General features: G+C 39.9%; 1 protein-coding gene across 7 annotated transcripts in view; it reads left to right on the forward strand.

Moving 5' to 3' along the window:
- Window positions 1–21,360, forward strand: part of LOC128702118 (uncharacterized) — a 120,486-nt gene that overhangs the window by 83,196 nt on the left and 15,930 nt on the right. For 5 of the 7 annotated variants that reach the window (XM_053796147.2, XM_053796177.2, XM_053796158.2 and 2 more), the window contains one exon: window positions 10,394–10,492. The exons of 1 other annotated variant lie outside the window; for it this stretch is intronic. In XM_053796147.2, the coding sequence (XP_053652122.1) occupies window positions 10,394–10,492 (99 nt within the window). Of the gene's footprint in view, window positions 1–10,381; window positions 10,493–21,360 lie in introns of all 7 variants that reach the window. One more of the 7 variants, XM_053796167.2, reaches the window with a different exon arrangement.

Here is a 21,360-nt window from a genome sequence, read left to right on the forward strand (position 1 = left end):
CTGTCACAAGTCAGTGAAAGTCTTAGTTATTTCTTCATCTCCCTCCTCTTTCATCATATCTGTATTTTCCTTCACTGCCTTCCTGTCCTCCTCAACACCTCGTGCTCCGACACTTAATGCCTCTCTGCCCTGACTATCAACTGCATCAGTAAGTGGTGGAGCTCCACCCCGCCACACCTCTCCATCTTGAAGTTAAAAAGGCAAGCATCTCGTGTTTTTTTTTTGTTTGTTTTCAAGAAAGGTGGAAACTTTAATGATGATATTCCGTACCACAGATCCATCAACTTTTATAATACAGTTCTACCAACCTGTTATGTACCTCTTGATGGTTTCATGTATCATCGCCTCCGCGGCCCGCTCCCGGGCCAGGCCTCCTAGAGTTTAGTCAGATTATTAATCTGGAGGATTAGTACCACAGGGTAACCCAAAAAAGTCAGTGGTTTATTTTCAGTGAGTTTATTTCATCCTCTTCCCCAGGATGCAACCCACAAGATTCGATTAGCACTCAGGTAAGAAAGGAACACGTGAAAGACTTGATTGTAATTATGTAGGCTGACCTTTCTTTTACAGAACAAATAATGCAGATGTCACAACAACCAGGGAGATGACAGAGTGAATAATGAGAACTTTCCAAACAAGGGAAATAATGCCATCGGTGAGACTTCAAATCGCTTGTGTTCTTTTGTTTGGGTTATTCAGTGTTGACGGCCCCGTTCAGGGCAGGAGAGAGAGAGAGCTGGAACATGTACAGAGATCATTTGCGGCCCGCATAGAACCAGTAAAGCATTTAAATTACTGGGAACGCCCTAAAGTCCTAAATACGTACTTAACACATCAGTGGCCCCAGACTAATCAACATCTTACCAGAAGATATCAGAAACACTGCTACGACAAGTGTAGAAGTTTTCAAGAGGAAACTGGACAAGTACCTTCACGAGGTGCCAGATCAACCAAGCTGTGACGGATATGTGGGCCAGCGGGCCGCCATCAGTAACAGCCTGGTTGACCGGCAAGCACCAGACAAGCCTGGCCCAAGGCCGGTCTCCGGGAGTAGGAAAAAAAAACTCGAAAATGGTCAAGGGTAAATGTATATCCAGTTTCTGCTAGGCAAATATGGGCAACGGGTGTAAGGAAACATAATCAACATTCCCATTCGTGCCGGGTTCGAACCCAAGCCCTTCAGTTATGAGACAAAGGAGTTATTTTTTGAGCCACGATATCTATAGATGATGGCCTGATCAGTTAGGCTATTGGTGCTAGCAGCACGCAGCCCAACTTAACAAAATTTTGGCTAATCAAGAACTGCCTGGAAGATCTTATAAAATTTTCTCTTGAAGACAACCAAGGGTAAGTTGGTAATTTACCTTATGAAGGGAGGGTCTTGAAAATGCTTGAGTTAATAATTATTAAGTTATCTCAAAGTGTATTTGCTGCACCCCTGTTCTTCATTGGGGATATTTTGCACCATCTATCAAAACTCTTAAGTTTTTGTTGGTTGTAATTTCAATGTGCTGATTTTTAACCTGTCCCTTCAGTATTTTCCAGGTATAAATTATGTATTATCTTCCTTGCCTGGGTTCTAGAATATAGTTTGAGGGACTAAAGGCGTTCTCAATAATTTAGGTATTTGAACTAATATCAGCAGTGAAAGTTGTACATTGTTGGTGTAGACTGTGATATTTTTGCAATTAAGAGTCTAGCTCGGGCTGGCGTATGGTAAACAGGCATGCTGTCAGTGGCTTCCTCAGACTCAAGTAAGGGTTATGTCAAAACGTTTGGAGAGGTCGGCAAAGTTTGGATCCGTTCGCGAAAAAAAACTGACTACGGGCTCCCTGAAAACAAGTGTGACCCCAGTATTTCGCTCTGATGTCATCATCACATTACAAATACAACAATACATTACAGATTTATTACAACTACAGTCTATGAAATACTGAGTGCAGCATCGTTACTAGCCGTGATAGGCAGACCAAGGCAGGAATAGACATACAGACATTCATAGATAAAGGATCAGGTAGACGTGCAGAGAAACATACGTGTAGACAGACCTGGTCAGATATAGACAGACCAATAGAGACTGGCAGACCATGACGGGAAAAAAAAAAAACAGGCAAAAATTCGTGGCTGGCCTCAGGGCGGTAGTAGGCACACTTGAGCGACAGCATTCCTTCACAGGCTGCCACTTAAACCATCACCTCTACCACGTCACTGGCCGGGCTTGTGACCTTATGACTGGGAACAGTCTAGGACGTTTGGGATAGTCTGGCTTGTATGGAGGGTATCTTGGGATAGTATATAATATCAACCCTTATTCGTTATATGGCCTGGTGGCTAAAGCTCCCGCTTCACACACGGAGGGCCCGGGTTCGATTCCCGGCGGGTGGAAACATTTCGACACGTTTCCTTACACCTGTTGTCCTGTTCACCTAGCAGCAAATAGGTACCTGGGTGTTAGTCGACTGGTGTGGGTCGCATCCTGGGGGACAAGATTGAGGACCCCAATGGAAATAAGTTAGACAGTCCTCGAAGACGCACTGACTTTCTTGGGTTATCCTGGGTGGCTAACCCTCCGGGGTTAAAAATCCGAACGAAATCTTATCTTAACTTATCTGACTAACATGTATGGAAGACTTCCTGGGATAGTGTGGGGTATCAGTGGTAGCGTGTACGATTCACAAAGGAAAGTATCTGGAGTCGAATAGGTAGATATGTTGGTACTTAGGAACTAAATTACACAAGATGCTTAGAAGTGGCAGTCATTCAAATGTAAAAGGACATAATTTGTGTTTATCCAGATGGCGTGAGCAAGACCCTGCTTGTGCGGGTTAAGATTATCAATTGCACCTGAGAAGTGACATCTCCAGAACACTGCGAGACAAACATAAGCCATGAGCCACGCACTAAGATCAGCATTATAATAATAATAATAATATCTTTATTTACTACAAGTACATGTACATGGTATACAGGCCTAGCTGACATGAATGACATGCTACTATATAGAAAGCCCCTTGTTATGCTCCGCATGTCGGGCAAATTAGGTCAGTGTCCCAGGATGCGACCCACACCAGTCGACTTACACCCAGGTACCCATTTTACTGATGGGGAACATAGACAACAGGTGGAAAGAAACACGTCCAATGTTTCTACTGTGGCTGTGAATCGAACCCAGGCCCTCGCTGTGTGAAACGAGAGCGTTAGCCACCAGGCTAACCAGATATCAACTCAAGGATATTCATTGGTTGCACCATGGCTGCTTCATCAAAAAATAGTCATTAAGAAAAACAATGTCAGCACTGCCGAAAACTGGTATCTAACCTTACTACACTACCTGCTACACTAACCGGCGACTCCCACTAAGAAGCCACCTTCTGCCTGTCCTGTCATACCATCAGGAACCAGCCCAAACTTAGGAACATAATGCCCTTATTAATTGCATAAACACTCTGGCTATAAAATTTAAAAATAATTCGACGTACCACTGTATATTTATTGAGCTAAGATACACATCAGTCAGCAGCCGTTTTTGAATAGTATAATAGTGTCTAGTGTGAGCCTCATCTATTTTTCTTAACTCGCAGCTTTTCAGAACACCCGTGACTTAACCTGACTCCTCATTTTTTCTTTTTCTTCTTCTCCCTCTTCCCCTTTCCTCTTTCCTTTTTCTCCTCTGGGTTGTCTTTCTCTCTTCTGTCTCGTGTTTCTGTTCCTTCTTCATTTATTTCACCACTTCCCCTTTCATGCACCTCTGTGCGCTTGCTCTCCATCTGTGGGCACCTAGCTCTCTTGCAGTGCTCCCCTTCCTTTGTATTTGACTGGCTCGTCCTCCTTATTCCCCACTTCTACCACTACCACTACTACTACTACTACCTCTACTACTACTACTACTACTACTGATGAAATTTAAGACACATGTGCGGCGTCTGGGGGTCTTTGTTGTGGACGTTTCGCCATCCAGTGGCTGGCTGGATGGCGAAACGTCTACGATGGGGATGCCCGGTTGTTGCGCATGTCTTGATTTCATCTTGACGGTATTATATACCTTTCTTGTACTACTACTACTACTACTACTACTACTACTACTACTACTACTACTACTACTACTACTACTACTACTACTACTACTGCTGCTGCTGCTACCACCACCACCACCACCACCACCACCTCTTCCTGCCTATATATAGCCGTCCTGCTCCACTTCTGGTTAGTGTGACTTTGTAAATGGTCCAAGTCGGACCGAAATGTCGTCGTAAGCTTCTCTCTTTTATGTGCGTGTTATTTGTGTATCGTTCCAGTCACGGTATTGTGCCTTTTTATGTTATTCATAAGGTTGACCGAAATACATCATAACTCGAATGTATCTGGACATTTTCACTTGTTCAGTATAATACTTAGGCTGCATGAAAGATTTTTCTTTTGTGTGGGGGATTTGTGGATTTAAAGAAACGAAGATATACAAAGGACTCCATTGTTTCAGAGGGAAGCACAATGAATTAAAATTAATATTCTGAATTCAGTGTTCCTGGGATTGAGAGGGATGCGGGAAGTGTGGGTAACCGCAAAAGCTTCATTTAATAATTTAGAGTAACGGTGAGTTGCGCTTCTTTGGACATGACAAGCCAGTCACGCATTTGGTGTGAAACTCGCCGCAGTAAATAGTTCTTATACTAGCACCACGTGAGTTGCAGGATCTAGACCAATAACGGGTTCACCGTTCGCGAAGCGAATGTATCAGAGTAACGAACTGTCACTCGTGATAAACTAGTGAGTTGGGCACAAAGGTATGGTAATTTTGTGAAACATTAACTACTAGTATGACACACTACAGTTGCAGATGTTAAAAAATCTCTGCAATTCATGACAAAATGTCTGCTTCCTTCACCAGCATTCTCTAGCAATCACTATAAGAAGACAATGCCGAAAGCTTTCGTTGGAAGCAACCACAGCTCACTTGGTAGCTGAGCGGACGGTTATAGCAAACCAGGAAAATATAGTGGTCAGAGCTTGTCCCACCCCTAAGATAAGCCAGGGGGGGGGGGAATTTTCAGCTCAAGATCTTCTATACGTCTCATTGCATCATCAGGAGCTACGCAGTGTTGCAAGAGTAGCAACAGGAGGAATGAGAAGTTTTCTCAGATAGAGGTAGTGTGGTGATGCCAGCCAGTTTCTCTCAAATCATATATAATGTGCCGAATAGGTAAAACTTGCGATTGTGGCTTAATAGCAATGCTCTTCTTGCCGGATAAGACAAGCGAAAATTTGTGTATGCAATAATTTCGCAGAAATCATTCTGAACCTAACGAAAAAAATATATTTCATTGTGTTTGTTTATTATTAAATTATTGTAAACTTATCAAAAATATATTTAGTTGGATTAGGCTAAATTAAATTGCGCTTATTTTAATAAGGTTAGGTAAGTTTTGAAATCTTCCTTTGGTACAAAATTATTAATTTTTGCATTAACATAAATGAAAAATATCTTTAAACGTATAAGAGAAATTTTTAGAAAGGACTAATTTTAAACGAGTTCTTGCTAATTGACTAGTTTTTACCTATTCGGCACGATATTATATATATATATATATATATATATATATATATATATATATATATATATATATATATATATATATATATATATATATATATATATATAATGTCCAAGTCGACTAACACCTAGGTGAACAGGGACAGCAGATGTGAGGAAAGGTGCCCTACGTTGCTAACCGAGCCAGGAACCCTTCTCTTGTATCAAGGAATTACTTCCTAGTAATAGGGTTTCAATCCATGTATGAAATATTAAATAGAACCCTGTTTTTGTACACAAAAGTTCCAAATAAGGCTCAATTTATTACTCACCATGCACTTACTGATCTGCCGATTTTCTACAGCCTATGTTCTGCTTGTTAAATGTTATATTCTTAACTAATTCTTATGTTTTACTAGACATGAATAAATAAAATAATTTGCTTAACTAAGGTTCCATCAAGGATGACCTGCTTCACTGCGTGACTCTGTAGTGATGTTTTCCAGTCCATGTAGCTATTTATTCTGGCCATCTCACTACATGTAAATATCAAACACTCGGCTTATAATATAATAATATATCTTCATTTCTACGAGTACATGTACAAGGTATACAGGCCTAGCTAACATCAGTCACATACTCTATAGAAAGTCGCTTGTTATGGAGAGCATTTCGGGCAAATTAGGTTGGTTTTGTCCCAGGATGTGACTTGCACCAGTCGACTAACTCCCAAGTACCCATTTTTACTGATAGGTGAACATGGACAACCAGTGTAAGGAAACTCGCCCAATGTTTCCACCCCTTTGCCGGGAATCGAACCCGGACCCTCCCCGTGTGAAGCGAGAGCTTTTGCCACCAGGCCACAGGGTAAAAAACTCTAGCTTCACACGGTGAGGGTCCAGGTTCGATTCTCGACCCTCCACTGTATTTCTTCATCTGCTGTTGAACTATTTATCTGTTTACGTAATCTGGTACTCTGAAAAACATAACCTTAGTAAAAACGCTCACATGTTTCCTACAAACGATTAATTTCCACCTGCTAAAAATTAATCGACCTATCCTTAGAAGCTATTAGTAAATTTCATATATCTTGTGTGGTAATATTGATCAGTGTAGATGTTCGTGGGAGGTAGTGGCTTTGGTTTAGCTGTGACTTGTAATTTATAAGCCCTGGGTTTGCATGAGAACTCGCAGGCCTATTTTAATGCCATACTTGTAGCCAGACCTCTGCAGTTGTACCACAGATGTTGCAGAGGCCAGCGCTGTTTGCCTGCAAGCACTTGTTGCTATGCCACTAACCGTCTTTGTCACTGTCAGGATAAAACCTGTCCTCACTGGTATATGTATTGTTTTAGAATCTATTATCACACCTTCATTAATACACACACTGCGTTTATGTCGTTGATAAAAATACAAAAGGCCGCGATATATACTGGACAATATTCTCGCTGCAATGCTGTTGGACAGGCAGTTTCCTTACCGCTTAACCCACTTTTTAGTTGTAAGGCGGCAACAGAGTGCAATACACTAGGTCACACAGCAAACTGGGATTTCCGGTGGAAACATGACAACCTGACCACTGACCAGTAGTAGTAGCTGCCTCTTACACGACTCCATTCGAAGATGAAAAGAAAAATAACTGAAATTTGTTCGTAGGGACCGGGTGATTACTTTTAACAAATTTAAAGTAAATTCGAAGTCGTGACCCTGAGTTCAGTTTAATTTAGTTTATTCTCGCGAGCTCTGTATATTCCAATTTATGAGCTTTGAATTTTTTTTACACTTTGATAGTAGTTTTTGAAATATGACAACAAATTTATATCAGCAAGTTGGTGAGGATTTTGACACCTAATTACATTCAAAGCAGTGAACACCCAAAGCGTACTAGTTCTTAAATTCTACAGACCAATTCAGACCAGCTTTCCAGAATTTGATGTAGATAACTGTAGAATATTACAGAATCGTATAATTTGTAGTCAGCTAAAACTGTGTTTACGAAGAGACTGAAACATTCTTTACCTGCAATTATGATCTCTGGGGGTTTAACACTTCCCATGAATTTAATGCTATAGCAACTTTGCATTTTAACAGTTGGTCAAACAGCAAGTAATCATCAACCAGCAAGAAGTTAACAACCAGGAATTAGTTAACAACTAGCTTTTAGCGAACAATTCCTATGATCAAGAACATTTCGGGTAACTTACTTTTAGTTAGTTTGGTAGATTTAAAGCCTAGTACTCGCTGTGGTGTTAAGACTTCACTTGTACATGAACATCACATATATTTTAATCCCTAATATAGTGATTAAGTATTCTCGGTGTATATACAGTAAAATATTCACATTCTTGGTGTATAAATATATATCTAGACGTACACATCTCTTAGTGTACAGTGTTGAATATATCAGTAATAATGCATCATAATGAAGATTTGTCTCACTTTTCACAGCAGAACAAGAGATCTTTATACATGATATATTTAGTGGAAGAATTGTGAAATAAAATGAGGTTAGTGAGGCAGGAAGACGTGAAGGTCGTCAAGTATTTGCAGTATTTCCGGCCACACTAGAGTAAGAGAATGATCAAGTTAGAAACTAGAGGATCTCCATCTAGTGCAGCTTTGGATGAGGGACATGTTGCTATTAATGTCAAATGAAGCACCGTTGTGTGCGGATGCTAAGTGGATGGATAACGAGTTGAACATAAAGTAGGTCCGCACTTGGCTATAAAGAGTTTGATTAGCTACACACTATCTTTTTGTCTAATCTGTGACATTTATGTACGAGGTAGTTATCTCTGGGACGACCATATGGGTCCTTATGGTTGTACTAGTAAGCGAAGGTCTTCGTGGTCGTATCAGACAGGACCCTGTTGGCTGTACTAATCAGTTTAGGCCTTGGTCGTGCAGATACGACATAGAAGTCAAGCTTTCACTTTTGGACAAATAAATATCTTATGTTCAAATAGTTCACCCTAAGATTCATACATTGACTCAAAACTGCTGATGCAACTGATGAACCCGAGAGAGCGTCAGTGATGCTCACATATTTCTTCAGTAACTAATGCTCTAAACAGACCATCGAGAGGCAGTATGTTCGGTGGGTGTCATCATTATATTCACAAGAAAGCGCTAAACTCTTAAGGATCATACAGAACCTGGGGAATTGGAGACAGGTTTGGTGCGAGGAAGGTAAGGAGTAGCTCTGATTCATCGGATCAAGAATGGGTGTGAGTATTGAGTGTTCGAACCTGGGAGTTCCTGTGTTTGATCCCACGACTGGATCGCATCCCAAAAGCTCATGGATACTTTCAATCACTTATACGATTTATATACACGTAGACAGTGTTATACTAATATTTTGTGTTACTGTATGCACTTTTCACATTCTTAAGCATTTAAATTTAGAGAGATATAAGCCAAGATGTAGCGTGTATGTTCTTTCACTAGCTACCTGGAGTCTACCTGGAGGGCATTCCGGGTATCAACACCCCGGCGGCAGACCAGGCCCCCCGGTGGATCAGGGCCTGATCAATGGAAAGAATTAAATTAAAAGAGTAGAGACGGAGGTGATTAAGAATTATTTAGTTTGCCTCGTACAAAATTTGAAACTTTTTACAATGGCTTGTATAATAATTCTAACCTACGGTAACCCAGTAAAATAAAAGAAAATGTGGCTTATTACTATTGGTCCTTGATCAATGATATTAATGTACGTGGTAGATTAGTTTCACATTTGAAAATGAGGATATACTCTCTAACATTATAAATTGAAAGTAATAGGCTGCAGACATATATAATTAATACCATATGCAATAATCCTAACTCTTTAGCATTTAAAAATGAATACAGGATTTGTTTTTATCCTTTGAATTTACAACCTAAAAACTTATCCAACCTCTGCTCATTATAAAGCCTGGCCCTATTTAAGGTATACAATCCCAGTCAGTCAGCTAGCACTCGGGTACCTAGTTATTGCTAAGTGAACAAGATCAACAAGTGTAAGACTTCTATTGATTTCGATACCCCAAGTCTGAACATGGATTTTTCGGTTGTAAGGCATAAGTTGCTACCACCGAGGATTTGTTGCAATAAAATTATTTTTGAAGGAAATAATTCCTGAATACTGCCACAACAATGAACAGTATTTATAGATCCAACTGCAATTTCACTCTGTATTATATGCACCTTTTTTTCAATTCAAAATGACCGGACTATTCTGAATTTTATCTTGTTACCTTTGTAAATAATGAGCCACCTTCCATTGTTATAACGCTCGTAGAAGTTCAATTAGATATGACTGTCTTTGCATATACGCTCCATATTTTATACACATTTTAGTTATAAATTATTATAACAGTTACTCATGTACTATACATGCAAAATTAAAATGGGCTATGATTATATGGATTATATGTATATATAATGATAATAGAAACTTATTCCCGTTTTTGGCTGTTAGCTGTTCACTTAATATTTTGGAGAAATAATGTGGATGGATGTCTAAAGAACATTTTAGTCAAACTTACAGGGAATCCTTGGGTTCGTCGATGTGTCAGGGTACACAGGCGGTTGAGGTATCTAAAATGCAGACTGACTAGGAGCTTTAGCTTATACTATATCGCGCTGCACAGGCAGTAGTTGAACATGTGTGAAATACATTTATCCTTGTGGCTATAATCAGTGTCATTACTGTGTCACTGATACATAGTGCCAGTGAAGAATTTGTTACTTTCCCAGATTAGTGTATGTAATATTTTAAAAAATATATATTATCTAACATTTATCTTACTGTTTTTTTTTAATATCATACTGATATATATTGAATACATAATTGTATATATGCATTTTATAAAGGTGTGTTTGCAGGAGCCATGACGGGGAACTTCGGTCCGTGGAGAGTATGCTACATGGGACCTCATGGCTTCGACCAGTGTACCAGCCACACCTCCCTACTACAGACCACATGTACGTTACCAGTTTTAATTTAGTTTTACCGCCTGAGCGGCTAGTTTAAGTAAGTAAGTAAGTTTATTCAGGTATACACAAATACAGTTACATAGAATTATCATACATAGCAGCATGTGTAGAGAACCTAGGATAACCCAAAAAAGTCAGACAGAGTGACTTATTTCCATTGGGGTCCTTTTACCTTATTATAATATAAAGGTTATAATATTTTCTTATTCTACAATGAAGATAACATCTTATTATCATACTAAAAAGACTATCTACTACACGAGGGTCATTAAGACTATCTACAATACGAGGGTCATTACTAGGAATAAGGTAAAATTTACACGTATGTTAGCTAAAAAATAGAAAATCATTCCCCTTCCTTTCTGTAGCTACATTCATCAGGCACCTTTTGGCACTCTTCTTGAACTGGTTCATGCTATGACTGGCTTTGACATGTGCGGGCAGTCTGTTCCATTCCTTTATTGCTGTACAATAAAATGTGTTTGAAGCCTGGCCAATGACTGTGGGTACTACAAAGTTGTGCTCTCTCCCCCTAGTACTATGATTGCTTTGGTTCCCAACCTTGACAAAATTGACAGCAAGGTATTCTGGACATTGTTTGTGAGCAATTTTATAAACATGATTTATCTTCAGTTGTTTTACTCTGTCTTCAACATTCAGCATATCCAACTGCTGTAATTCATCCTGGCCTACATGTTCTCTTGGTCCCAGCCCCAGGATGAATCTTACGATTTTGTTCTGGGTGATTTGCAGTCTATCTTTCAGTTATTTTGTCAAGGCAGAGTACCAAGAAGAGCAAGCGTAATCCATATGGCATTGTATAAGGGCTAGACATAGGGTCCTGCGAGCCTCAGTAGGTAGACACTGTGCTTGTCTATACAGGAACTTCAGTCTGGCATTCGCTTTCTTTACTACACTGTTCCCTATCAATTCAAATTCAAATTCAAAGTTTATTCTCTATAAGGATTACAATGTTGATTTTACAGAAATTTGGTTATTGTGTGGTTTACATGTTGTAAAATAGTGATTACAGAGTGTACCACTAGAACGCTTAGCATGGCTAGGCATTTCGGGCAGACTTAGTTTTATTCTTAATTGTAAAATATTACAAATTATGAGGTAAGTTGGTATTATGGCTAAGTGACTAAATACTAGTTTGTGAGTTTAGCAATGTGAATGCTTTTGTTTTGGCACAGTACATAGTTTCAGTATTGGAGTATCACAGGATTCATTATTTTAAGATTGAGATTAATATTTCTGTTTATGGTCAAACGAGTGAGTGAGTGTAAGTGTGAACCACCAGGTGGTATTCGTGTAGTTAGTTGACGGGGTGTATCAGGGAGATAAGATGTTTTCTAATGGTAGTTTTGAAGGTGATGAATGTGTCTGCAATTCTAGAGTTCTCAGGTAGGGTATTCCAGATTTTAGGGCCTTTGACATACATTGAATTTTTGTAAAGGTTTAGTCGGACACGGGGAATGTCGTAGAGATGTTTGTGTCTGGTGTTATGCCTGTGGGTTCTGTCACAACTATCAAGAAAGCGTTTGAGGTCAAGGTTGATATTAGAGTTTAAGGCCCTGTAGATGTAGATTGCACAGTAGTAAGTGTGGATGTACTGAACAGGGAGTAAGTTTAGGTCTATGAAGAGTGGGGGGGGGGGTTTTGCCAGGGATGGGATTTAGTGATTATTCTTACTGCAGCTTTTTGTTGGGTTATTATTGGCTTTAGGTGTGTTGCTGCAGTTGACCCCCAAGCACAAATAGCATAGTTGAGGTATGGATAAATAAGTGAGTGGTATAGTGTGAGAAGGGCATTTTGCGGCACGTAGTATCGTATCTTGGAGAGGATCCCAACCGTTTTGGATACTTTTTTGGTTATATACTGGATATGGGTGCTGAAATTCAGGTTGTTGTCAAGGTATAAGCCTAGAAATTTGCCCCCATTATTTCTGGTAATTAGCGTGTTGTCAATCTTAATGTTAATTTGTGCATCTCCTGCTCTGCTACCAAACATAATATAGTAAGTTTTGTCAGTGTTAAGCGTAAGTTTATTGGCTGTCATCCAAGTCGATATTTTGATCAGCTCCTCATTCACAATGGTGTTGAGGGTGGCAAGATTAGGGTGAGAGATGACATAAGTCGTGTCGTCAGCAAAGAGAATGGGTTTCAGGTGTTGGGATACGTTTGGAAGGTCATTGATGTATATGAGGAAGAGCAGGGCACCAAGGACACTTCCCTGCGGAACTCCAGTATCAATTGGCCGTGTTGCCGATGCTGTGTCTTTAATGGTGACATACTGATACCTATTAGTAATGTAAGATTTGAAATAAGCAAGTGCATGGCCTCTTATACCGTAATGATCAAGTTTGTGGAGTAGGATGTCGTGGTCTACTGTGTCAAAAGCTTTTCTTAGGTCAATAAAAATTCCTAGTGGATATTCCTTATTTTCCAATGCTGTGTACAGCAGATGTAGCATTTTTATGATTGCATCATTAGTGCTTTTATTTTTCCTGAATCCAAATTGGCAGGGGTTGAGTATGTTTTGAGCCGTTATAAATGAATACAGTCTCCTGTGCACGAGTTTCTCAAAGATTTTGGATAGCAATGGTAAGTTAGATATTGGTCTATAGTTGTTTAAGTCTGTAGGGTCACCACCTTTATGTATTGGTGTAACCCTTGCCATCTTGAGTAGTTTCGGGAAGGTGCTAGTCTCTAGTGACTTGTTAAAAAGTAATGAAATAGCATGCGAAAGGACATGGGCCGCTCGCTTGTACAGTAATGGTGGGACATGAGACAGATTCCCCGAGTTATTTTTAAGTGACTTTATAATCTCGGTGACTTCCATGGGCTCAGTTGGTGCAAGATAGAAGGAATTAGGGAAATTCCCATCTAGGTAGTCCCCGGCATGGGCATTGGTATGTGGGATTTTATTGGCGAGATTAGATCCTATGGTTGAGAAGTCGTTTATCTTGTTAGCTGTGTCAGTGGGATGTAGTGGTGTTTCATTAGGTTTAGTTAGGACAATATTCTTGGTTTTTCTCAGTTTGTGGGTCCCTAGAATCTGAGAGAGTGTTTTCCAGGTCTTTTTTATATCTCCTCTAGTGTCTGTGAATCTACTGGAGTAGTATAGTTGTTTGGCTTTCTTTATTACTTTGGTGAGAGCTGATGAATAGTGTTTAAGAATATCTTTGTGTATTAAGCCCTGTCTATATTGCGTTTCATATTGGTGTTTCTTGTCAATGGATTTCAGAATGGTGCTGGTTAGCCATGGGCAACCAAGCCGTTTGTTTGTGATCTGTTTTGTTTTTATAGGACAATGCATGGGTCAAAGGGGATTCCCAAATATTTTACTGATGAAACCAAAGTGATGGGCTCCCCATTACACTGAACATTAAAATTAATTACCCTTCTCAGTTTATGTTTCGTGCCAAAGAGAATGGCTTCAGTTTTCCCTAGGTGTAATGATAGTTTGTTGTCTACTAACCATTTGCTGCAGGACTCCAGTTCCAGTGTTAAAACATTAGCAATATCTTGTGGGTCTTTACCTGACACTAACAGAGCACTGTCATCTGCATACAGTAGGAGTTTGCACTTGACACTGATAGGCATATCATTGACATAACATAATAATAAGGGACCCAGAATACTACCTTGGGGAACTCCACATGTTATCGGCAGGGGTTCTGATTCTGTTTTGTTGATTTTGACTATTTGTCTCCTGTTGCTAAGGTAGGACTTAAACCAGTCTACAGAACCTATACCGATAGCTTGAAGTTTATTACATAATATATTGTGGTTGACAGTATCGAAGGCCTTTTGCAGGTCTAAGGTTACCATACCTATGAGGTTCCCCTTTGACATTTCAGTTCTCAGGTAATCCATCAGATTAATAAGGGAGGTGTCGGTTGAGTAGGATCTTCTAAAGCCCGATTGATAGCTATGGAGAATGTTGTTGTCATTAAGGTACTTAACTACTTGAGAATACACCGCCCTCTCTAGAATTTTAGATATTATACTGAGTATACTAACAGGCCTATAGTTGCTTACATTAGACCTACTATTTTTCTTGAAGATAGGAGTAACTCTGGCCTCCTCGAACCCCTCCGGTACGGTATTAGTGGTGATTGATAGATTTATTATGTGAGCAATAGGGATTGACAGTTCAGAAGCACCATCTTTTAGGAACTTAGACGGGATGTTATCAGGGCCTGTGCTCTTAGTTGGGTTTAACCTGCTTAGTTCTTTTTGAATAAAGTCATGAGATACACTTACTAGTTGACAACCGTTTGGGGTTACCCCTTTATTGGTATAGTATGTTTGAAACTTATCAGAGTCTGTGTTAAAGGTATTTGATGCAGCTGGTAGTTTACTTACTAGTGTTGATGCAACAGATGTGTAGTATGAATTAAAGCAATTTGCCACCTTAGATGTTTCGTGGCATACCTCATTATCGATAGTGAGTACTATGTTAGACCTATCTACTGGCTTATGGCTATACCCCAACTGTTTTAGTTGTTGCCAGAGCTTTCTGGGGTTATGCTTATACTCTTCAATTTTTGAGCAGTAGTGCTTTGCCTTTGCTCCTTTTATAAGTCTCTGTACTCTGTTCCTCACCCTTTGGAATTCATTTAGTGCTGCAATATCCTGTCTGTTTGCTTTAAATCTTTTTAGCAGCTGGTCTCTGAATTTCATATTATCTAATATCTCAGTATTCATCCAGGGTTCAGTTCTTCGTTTAATCCTAACCTCTTTAACTGGTGCAATATTATCAAGGATGGTAGTGAACATTGTTTTGAATTTTTCCCAGGCATCGTTTATTGTGCACCCTATGCTCATCCTGTGAGCGGTAGCGCAAAGAAAGGATTACAAAGTCACAATACGTCTTATCAAACTCCACTGGGCATTGTTACATCTCTAGAAAGAAATGTTAGTCGTTTCATACTTCACAGTTACTTCATATAGTTAATGTACACAATACAGTATAAAATACAATATAAAAAATATATTTTACCACTAAAACATTGATCATAATTAGTCTCTGTAAAAATAGTTCATTTCCTACTGTTTCTCGTCTCCTACAACTCTTGTTCAGCTCACACGGTGGTGTTGCTCGAGTGGTTTGTGCCTAGGGCTGGGAGTCTCTCTCTCTCATTTTTCCCACGAGTGCTTGCATAACTAAGAACCCAGCATGTTCGCCATAAGTAGTGCGAATATTTTTCCCCTATATCTAAATTTGTTGCCATGGCCAATGACTATAAATTATGGATAGTTTGTGGAATGCCAGAATAAACTAAATAGTTTTACTGGATTTGTGATTATGATTTATGTAATTTAAGCATGAACTGGTCACGACAGTAGCAAGTTGATAATGATAGGGTAAACTTGGTATTACTAGTAACGGAATAATGTTTGAAGTGCTGAATAATCAGACATTTCTATTATTTTGCAAATATAGTAAAAAAAATTATGGTGTTCTACCCTATTACACCCTCACCATTACCATGCTACATACCATATGTATATCATCACTAGTGTTCTAACCTCTGGCCACCACACCACATTCTCACTACCAGCACCACCTAGTATTCTAACCTACTTAAAATATATATAAAAAAAGTATTCTAACCTACTGCACCCTAACTACCAACACTTTAATCCACACTTAAACTAGATTGTTGCTACATCAGCCAGTCCCTTTCACCTCTTCCTGGTAGCCGAAGCATGTTCTAGGCATATTCCCCTAAGAAAGAAGAAGAGCAGGAGTAAACTGGAGAGAAAAAGACGCTCCCTCTACAGAAGACGACGAAGAGTCACTGAGCTCCTCAGGAGTGCTAGAATATCTGATACACGAAAGGAGGCGCTGACCAGGGAAGTGGAAACTATCGAACTTAAGCTAAATGACTCTTACAGGAACCAGGAGAGGCAGGAGGAGCTTAAAGCTATTAGTGAAATTGAAAGAAATTCAAAATATTTCTTTTCATATGCCAAAAACAAGGCAAATACCACATCTAGTATCGGGCCCTTACTCAGACAGGATGGGACTTACACAGATGACAACAAGGAAATGAGTGAAATATTGAAATCCCAGTACGACTCTGTGTTTAGTGAACCACTAATCGGTCTGAGGATCGACGACCCAAATGATTTCTTCATGAATGAGCCTCAAAACTCCATAAATGTATGCCAGATTTCCGACATTACCCTAACTCCGATAGATTTCGAAAAAGCCATTGACAACATGCCTATGCACTCAGCCCCGGGCCCAGACTCGTGGAACTCTGTTTTCATTAAGAACTGCAAGAAACCCCTCTCGCGTGCCCTAAGTACACTATGGAGGAGGAGCTTGGACATGGGTGAAATTCCACAGTCACTTAAAACAACGGATATAGCCCCACTCCATAAAGGTGGCAGCAAAGCATTAGCTAAGAACTATAGACCAATAGCTCTGACGTCCCACATCATAAAAATCTTCGAAAGAGTGCTAAGAAGCAGGATTGCAAATCACCTGGATTCCCAAAATCTGCACAATCCAGGGCAACATGGGTTCAGGGCAGGTCGCTCCTGCCTCTCACAACTACTGGATCACTATGACATGGCCTTGGATGCACTGGAAGAAAATCAGAATGCAGATGTAATATACACAGACTTTGCAAAAGCATTTGACAAATGCGATCATGGCGTAATAGCCCATAAAATACGTGCTAAAGGAATAACTGGGAAAGTGGGGAGATGGATCTTCAACTTCCTAACAAATCGAACACAAAGAGTAGTGGTCAACAGAGTTAAATCGGAGGCTGCCATAGTGAAGAGCTCTGTTCCACAAGGCACAGTACTCACCCCCATCTTATTCCTTATCCTCATATCAGACATAAACAGATATACACCACAGCACCGTATCATCCTTTGCGGATGATACTAGGATCTGCATGAGGCTGTCATCTGCTGAGGACGCGGTTAACCTCCAAGAAGATATAAACAAAGTTTTCCAGTGGGCAACGGTAAACAATATGATGTTCAATGGGGACAAATTCCAACTACTCCGTTATGGAAAACTGGAGGAGATAATAACTGGAACAGAGTATACTACTGACTCCGGCCATACAATAGAGTGGAAAAATAATGTAAGGGACCTGGGAGTAGTAATGTCTGAGGCTCTCACTTTCAAGGATCACAACAGTGCCACGATCGCACGTGCAAAGAAAATGATAGGATGGATAATGAGAACTTTCAAAACGAGATATGACAAGCCCATGATGATCCTTTTCAAATCACTTGTTCTCTCTAGGCTGGAATACTGCTGTACATTAACATCTCCATTCAAAGCAGGTGAAATCGCAGATCTAGAGAGTGTACAGAGATCCTTTACTGCACGTATAAGTTCTGTCAAGCACCTTAACTGCTGGGAATGCTTGGAAGCACTTGACTTGTACTCGTTGGAACGCAGGAGGGAGAGATATATCATAATCTACACTTGGAAAATCTTGGAAGGAATGGTCCCAAATCTGCACACAGAAATCACTCCCTACGAAAGTAAAAGACTGGGCAGGCGATGCAAAATGCCCCCAATAAAAAGTAGGGGCGCCATTGGTACACTAAGAGAAAACACCATAAGTGTCCGGGGCCCAAAACTGTTCAACAGCCTCCCATCAAGCATTAGGGGAATTGCCAATAAACCCCTGGCTGCCTTCAAGAGAGAGCTGGACAGATACCTAAAGTCAGTGCCGGATCAGCCGGGCTGTGGCTCGTATGTTGGACTGCGTGCGGCCAGCAGTAACAGCCTAGTTGATCAGGCCCTGATCCATCGGGAGGCCTGGTCATGGACCGGGCCGCGGGGGCGTTGATCCCCGGAATAACCTCCAGGTAACCATGGCCTCCCTTCCTTCCTGTTACTCACCATACCCAGGGAATCCTGCTTCTCTACGACTTGCTTCGTGCTACTTACTATGATACACATATTACTATTATATCTAAGGTTTTGGCAATTTAGGCTTCATCATGGATTTTATAATCACTGGACTTCAGCGATATTTTAAGGAAACGTGTGTGTGTGTGTGTGTGTGTGTGTGTGTGTGTGTGTGTGTGTGTGTGTGTGTGTGTGTGTGTGTGTCTGTATGTATGTATGTGTATGTATGTGTATATATATATATATATATATATATATATATATATATATATATATATATATATATATATATATATTACTTTTATGCTATATTTGCTTTATTGACTGTGATTTTTAATTTTGTTGAATTTTTAATTAGTAAGAGTCGTATGTTGTGACTGCGAATTTTCAGTGTACAGTGTTGAATAACCTTTTCATTACTGCAGTCCCGCAAAACTTTCCCCTTACGCTTACTGTCATTGTTTTTAATGTTTACTCCCAGTAACTCCAGTCATACACTATTTTGCATTAGCCACTCCTACATGTACGGATTACTGACTTTCATATCATGTCTGCCGACAATCAACCTAAGAAATAATGATTATAAGCTAGTAGAAAAATGTACATACAAAATAAAAAATAGCCTTTCACTTGCATATCATTTCACGCACCGTGACCTTTATCAAGTATAAGGAGCACACACAATTATTAACTTTTAATGCATAGATGGTCAGGGAAGGTCAGATGCTGAGCAAAGGTGAGGTCTGGATCTAGGGGTCAAGTAACGCCAGGTGGGATCTGGATCTAGGGGTCAGGTAACACCAGGTGAGGTCGGTATCTAGGGGTAATGCCGAGTGAGTTCTGGATTTGGGGGTCAAGTCGAGGCAATTTTTTTTTTTTATACAGTGTTGATCCAAGATGTATGTAATTCAGTGGTTCTTAACCGTTTTCAAGTGCCAGTACCCCCCTTCCCCTCGATGTCTTAATTTTTCACCACTTATGAATAAGAATTTATATGTATTCATTTATAATTCTACAGAATAAAATACACCTGTCTTATTTAGTGGTTCTTTTGTTCTTGACGTTCATTAGTTATGCTGAAACAAGTTTTTTTTTGTTTAGAAACGGCTACAGCATTGAGACGGTTTCTTGCTAAATTTTTATGTGCTTAAGTGTAGAAAAAGCTGTCTACACAAATTGTAAATAATGCATCAACTATCCAAGGTGGGAGGTGTACAAATATGAACTAAAGATTTTTTTTTATTTATCCGAGACATACAAGTAATGTAGAATTGTAGATACATGTACGAATATAATAGACATATAAAGCCACTAATTGTGCAATGTATTTCTGGCAGTTAATAATAAGGCTTACATGCTACCTAAGAATTAGACAAGTCTAGTTAGGTAAGACTTGTCAGGAAACAGGACAGTGGTTTCCTGACGTGGTTGTCATCCGATGACCCGTCACTGGAACCTTTAAAAATTAAGGTAACAATTATAATCACCATTGGAGAATACTTCACTCACCCAACGTGGTGGATGTACATGCAGCCAAACAGGATACAGTGATGGTCACGTTTTTTGGAACCATCGAAGCTCTTTACGTGTTCTTCTCTCGTTCAACACAGTGCTGGGAAAACCTCAAAAACGCCGTGCCTGTGGTTGTTAAGTCGGAGTTAACCGCATCATGAGTTAGGATCTGACTTGCTAGGTTTTTGGAACAAAGTACTCATTTGCATTGAACATATTCAAAAGAGGCTGCAGGATCCTAGCATGAATTTCCACGATGCTGCCCTGGATTTGAAAACCCTCCGAGATTATTTTGATGATGAAATAGTAGTGTTGGTCAGTGAGTCACTCGAAGAAGGACTCAGTCTCTGTCAAGAATGGAATATTGAAGTTGAAAGACGTCAGAAACGAGAAAGAAATGAATGGCTGATAAAAGCTCGAGAGGCGCTGAGTTGATAGTCACCGAAGAAATGTTAAGTCATGAAGGGAACACTCGACCATCTTCCCAGAGTAACAGATTAAAAGTTCGCTTGTTTGCACGACACTGACGCCAAGTTTTGAGTTCCTTCTCGATGTCAAGGGACTGTTTTGGCACCGACAGTAACGACTTAGAGAAGAAGTGCGAAAATTTGGGAGAATTGTACAACTCTGGGGTTGATGGACAGCAGCTACACGAAGAAATTTTGAATTACAGATTGTTGATATCAAGTTGGGCCAACATGAAAATATCAAAGACCCGAAGAGCTCGAATTTATTGTTCAGTATGGAGATGAGAGCGTCTTCCCCATTCTTTGCATTGCTATTCAGATAATCTGTATAGCCCTTGTGGCTTAGCGGTTCTTTTTGATTATAATATTCAGATAATGCTAACCATCGCCAGTTGTGAGAGATCATTCGGCAAGTTTCATATATGAGAGCCTCCATGGGTCAAGGCAGACTCTGTGATCTTGCTCTGCTGAGTGTAGAAAGGGGAGAAACTGAAAAAAAAAAAATGGATTTGAACACATCATAGACCAATTTCCGTCAGTTAAAGCAAGGTGCGGTTGTGATTTTCATGTAGTGCCATAATTTGTTAAGTAGAAGATTAATGAGCTTGACTTGTATTTTTGAGCTGATTTTATGTAAAGTTGTCTAAAAGATGGGTGTCAGAAGTTTGGACAGGGGCGCAATTTCAGTGCTTGCCATAGGTGCTACTTTCCATAGTTACGCCCCTGCATGAAACGAGTTGCTGCGAAATTTGTACCCAGCTGACTCGAGACCATCGTTTTCTGACCATTAATAACATAGCAGTCGTACCCCCGCCCTCCCAATTCCCCAGATCTAGCCCCCTGTAACTTTTTACTTCCCAGAAATAAAAATGACACTTAAAGGGTGGCATTTTAACAATGTAGAGGCGATTCAAGCAGACTAACAGGCTGTGCTAGACGCTGCTAGGAAGAGTTCCAGAAATGTTTTGAGAAGTG

This window comes from Cherax quadricarinatus, chromosome 37, assembly GCF_038502225.1.
Source record: "Cherax quadricarinatus isolate ZL_2023a chromosome 37, ASM3850222v1, whole genome shotgun sequence".
Taxonomy (NCBI): Eukaryota; Metazoa; Arthropoda; class Malacostraca; order Decapoda; family Parastacidae; genus Cherax; species Cherax quadricarinatus.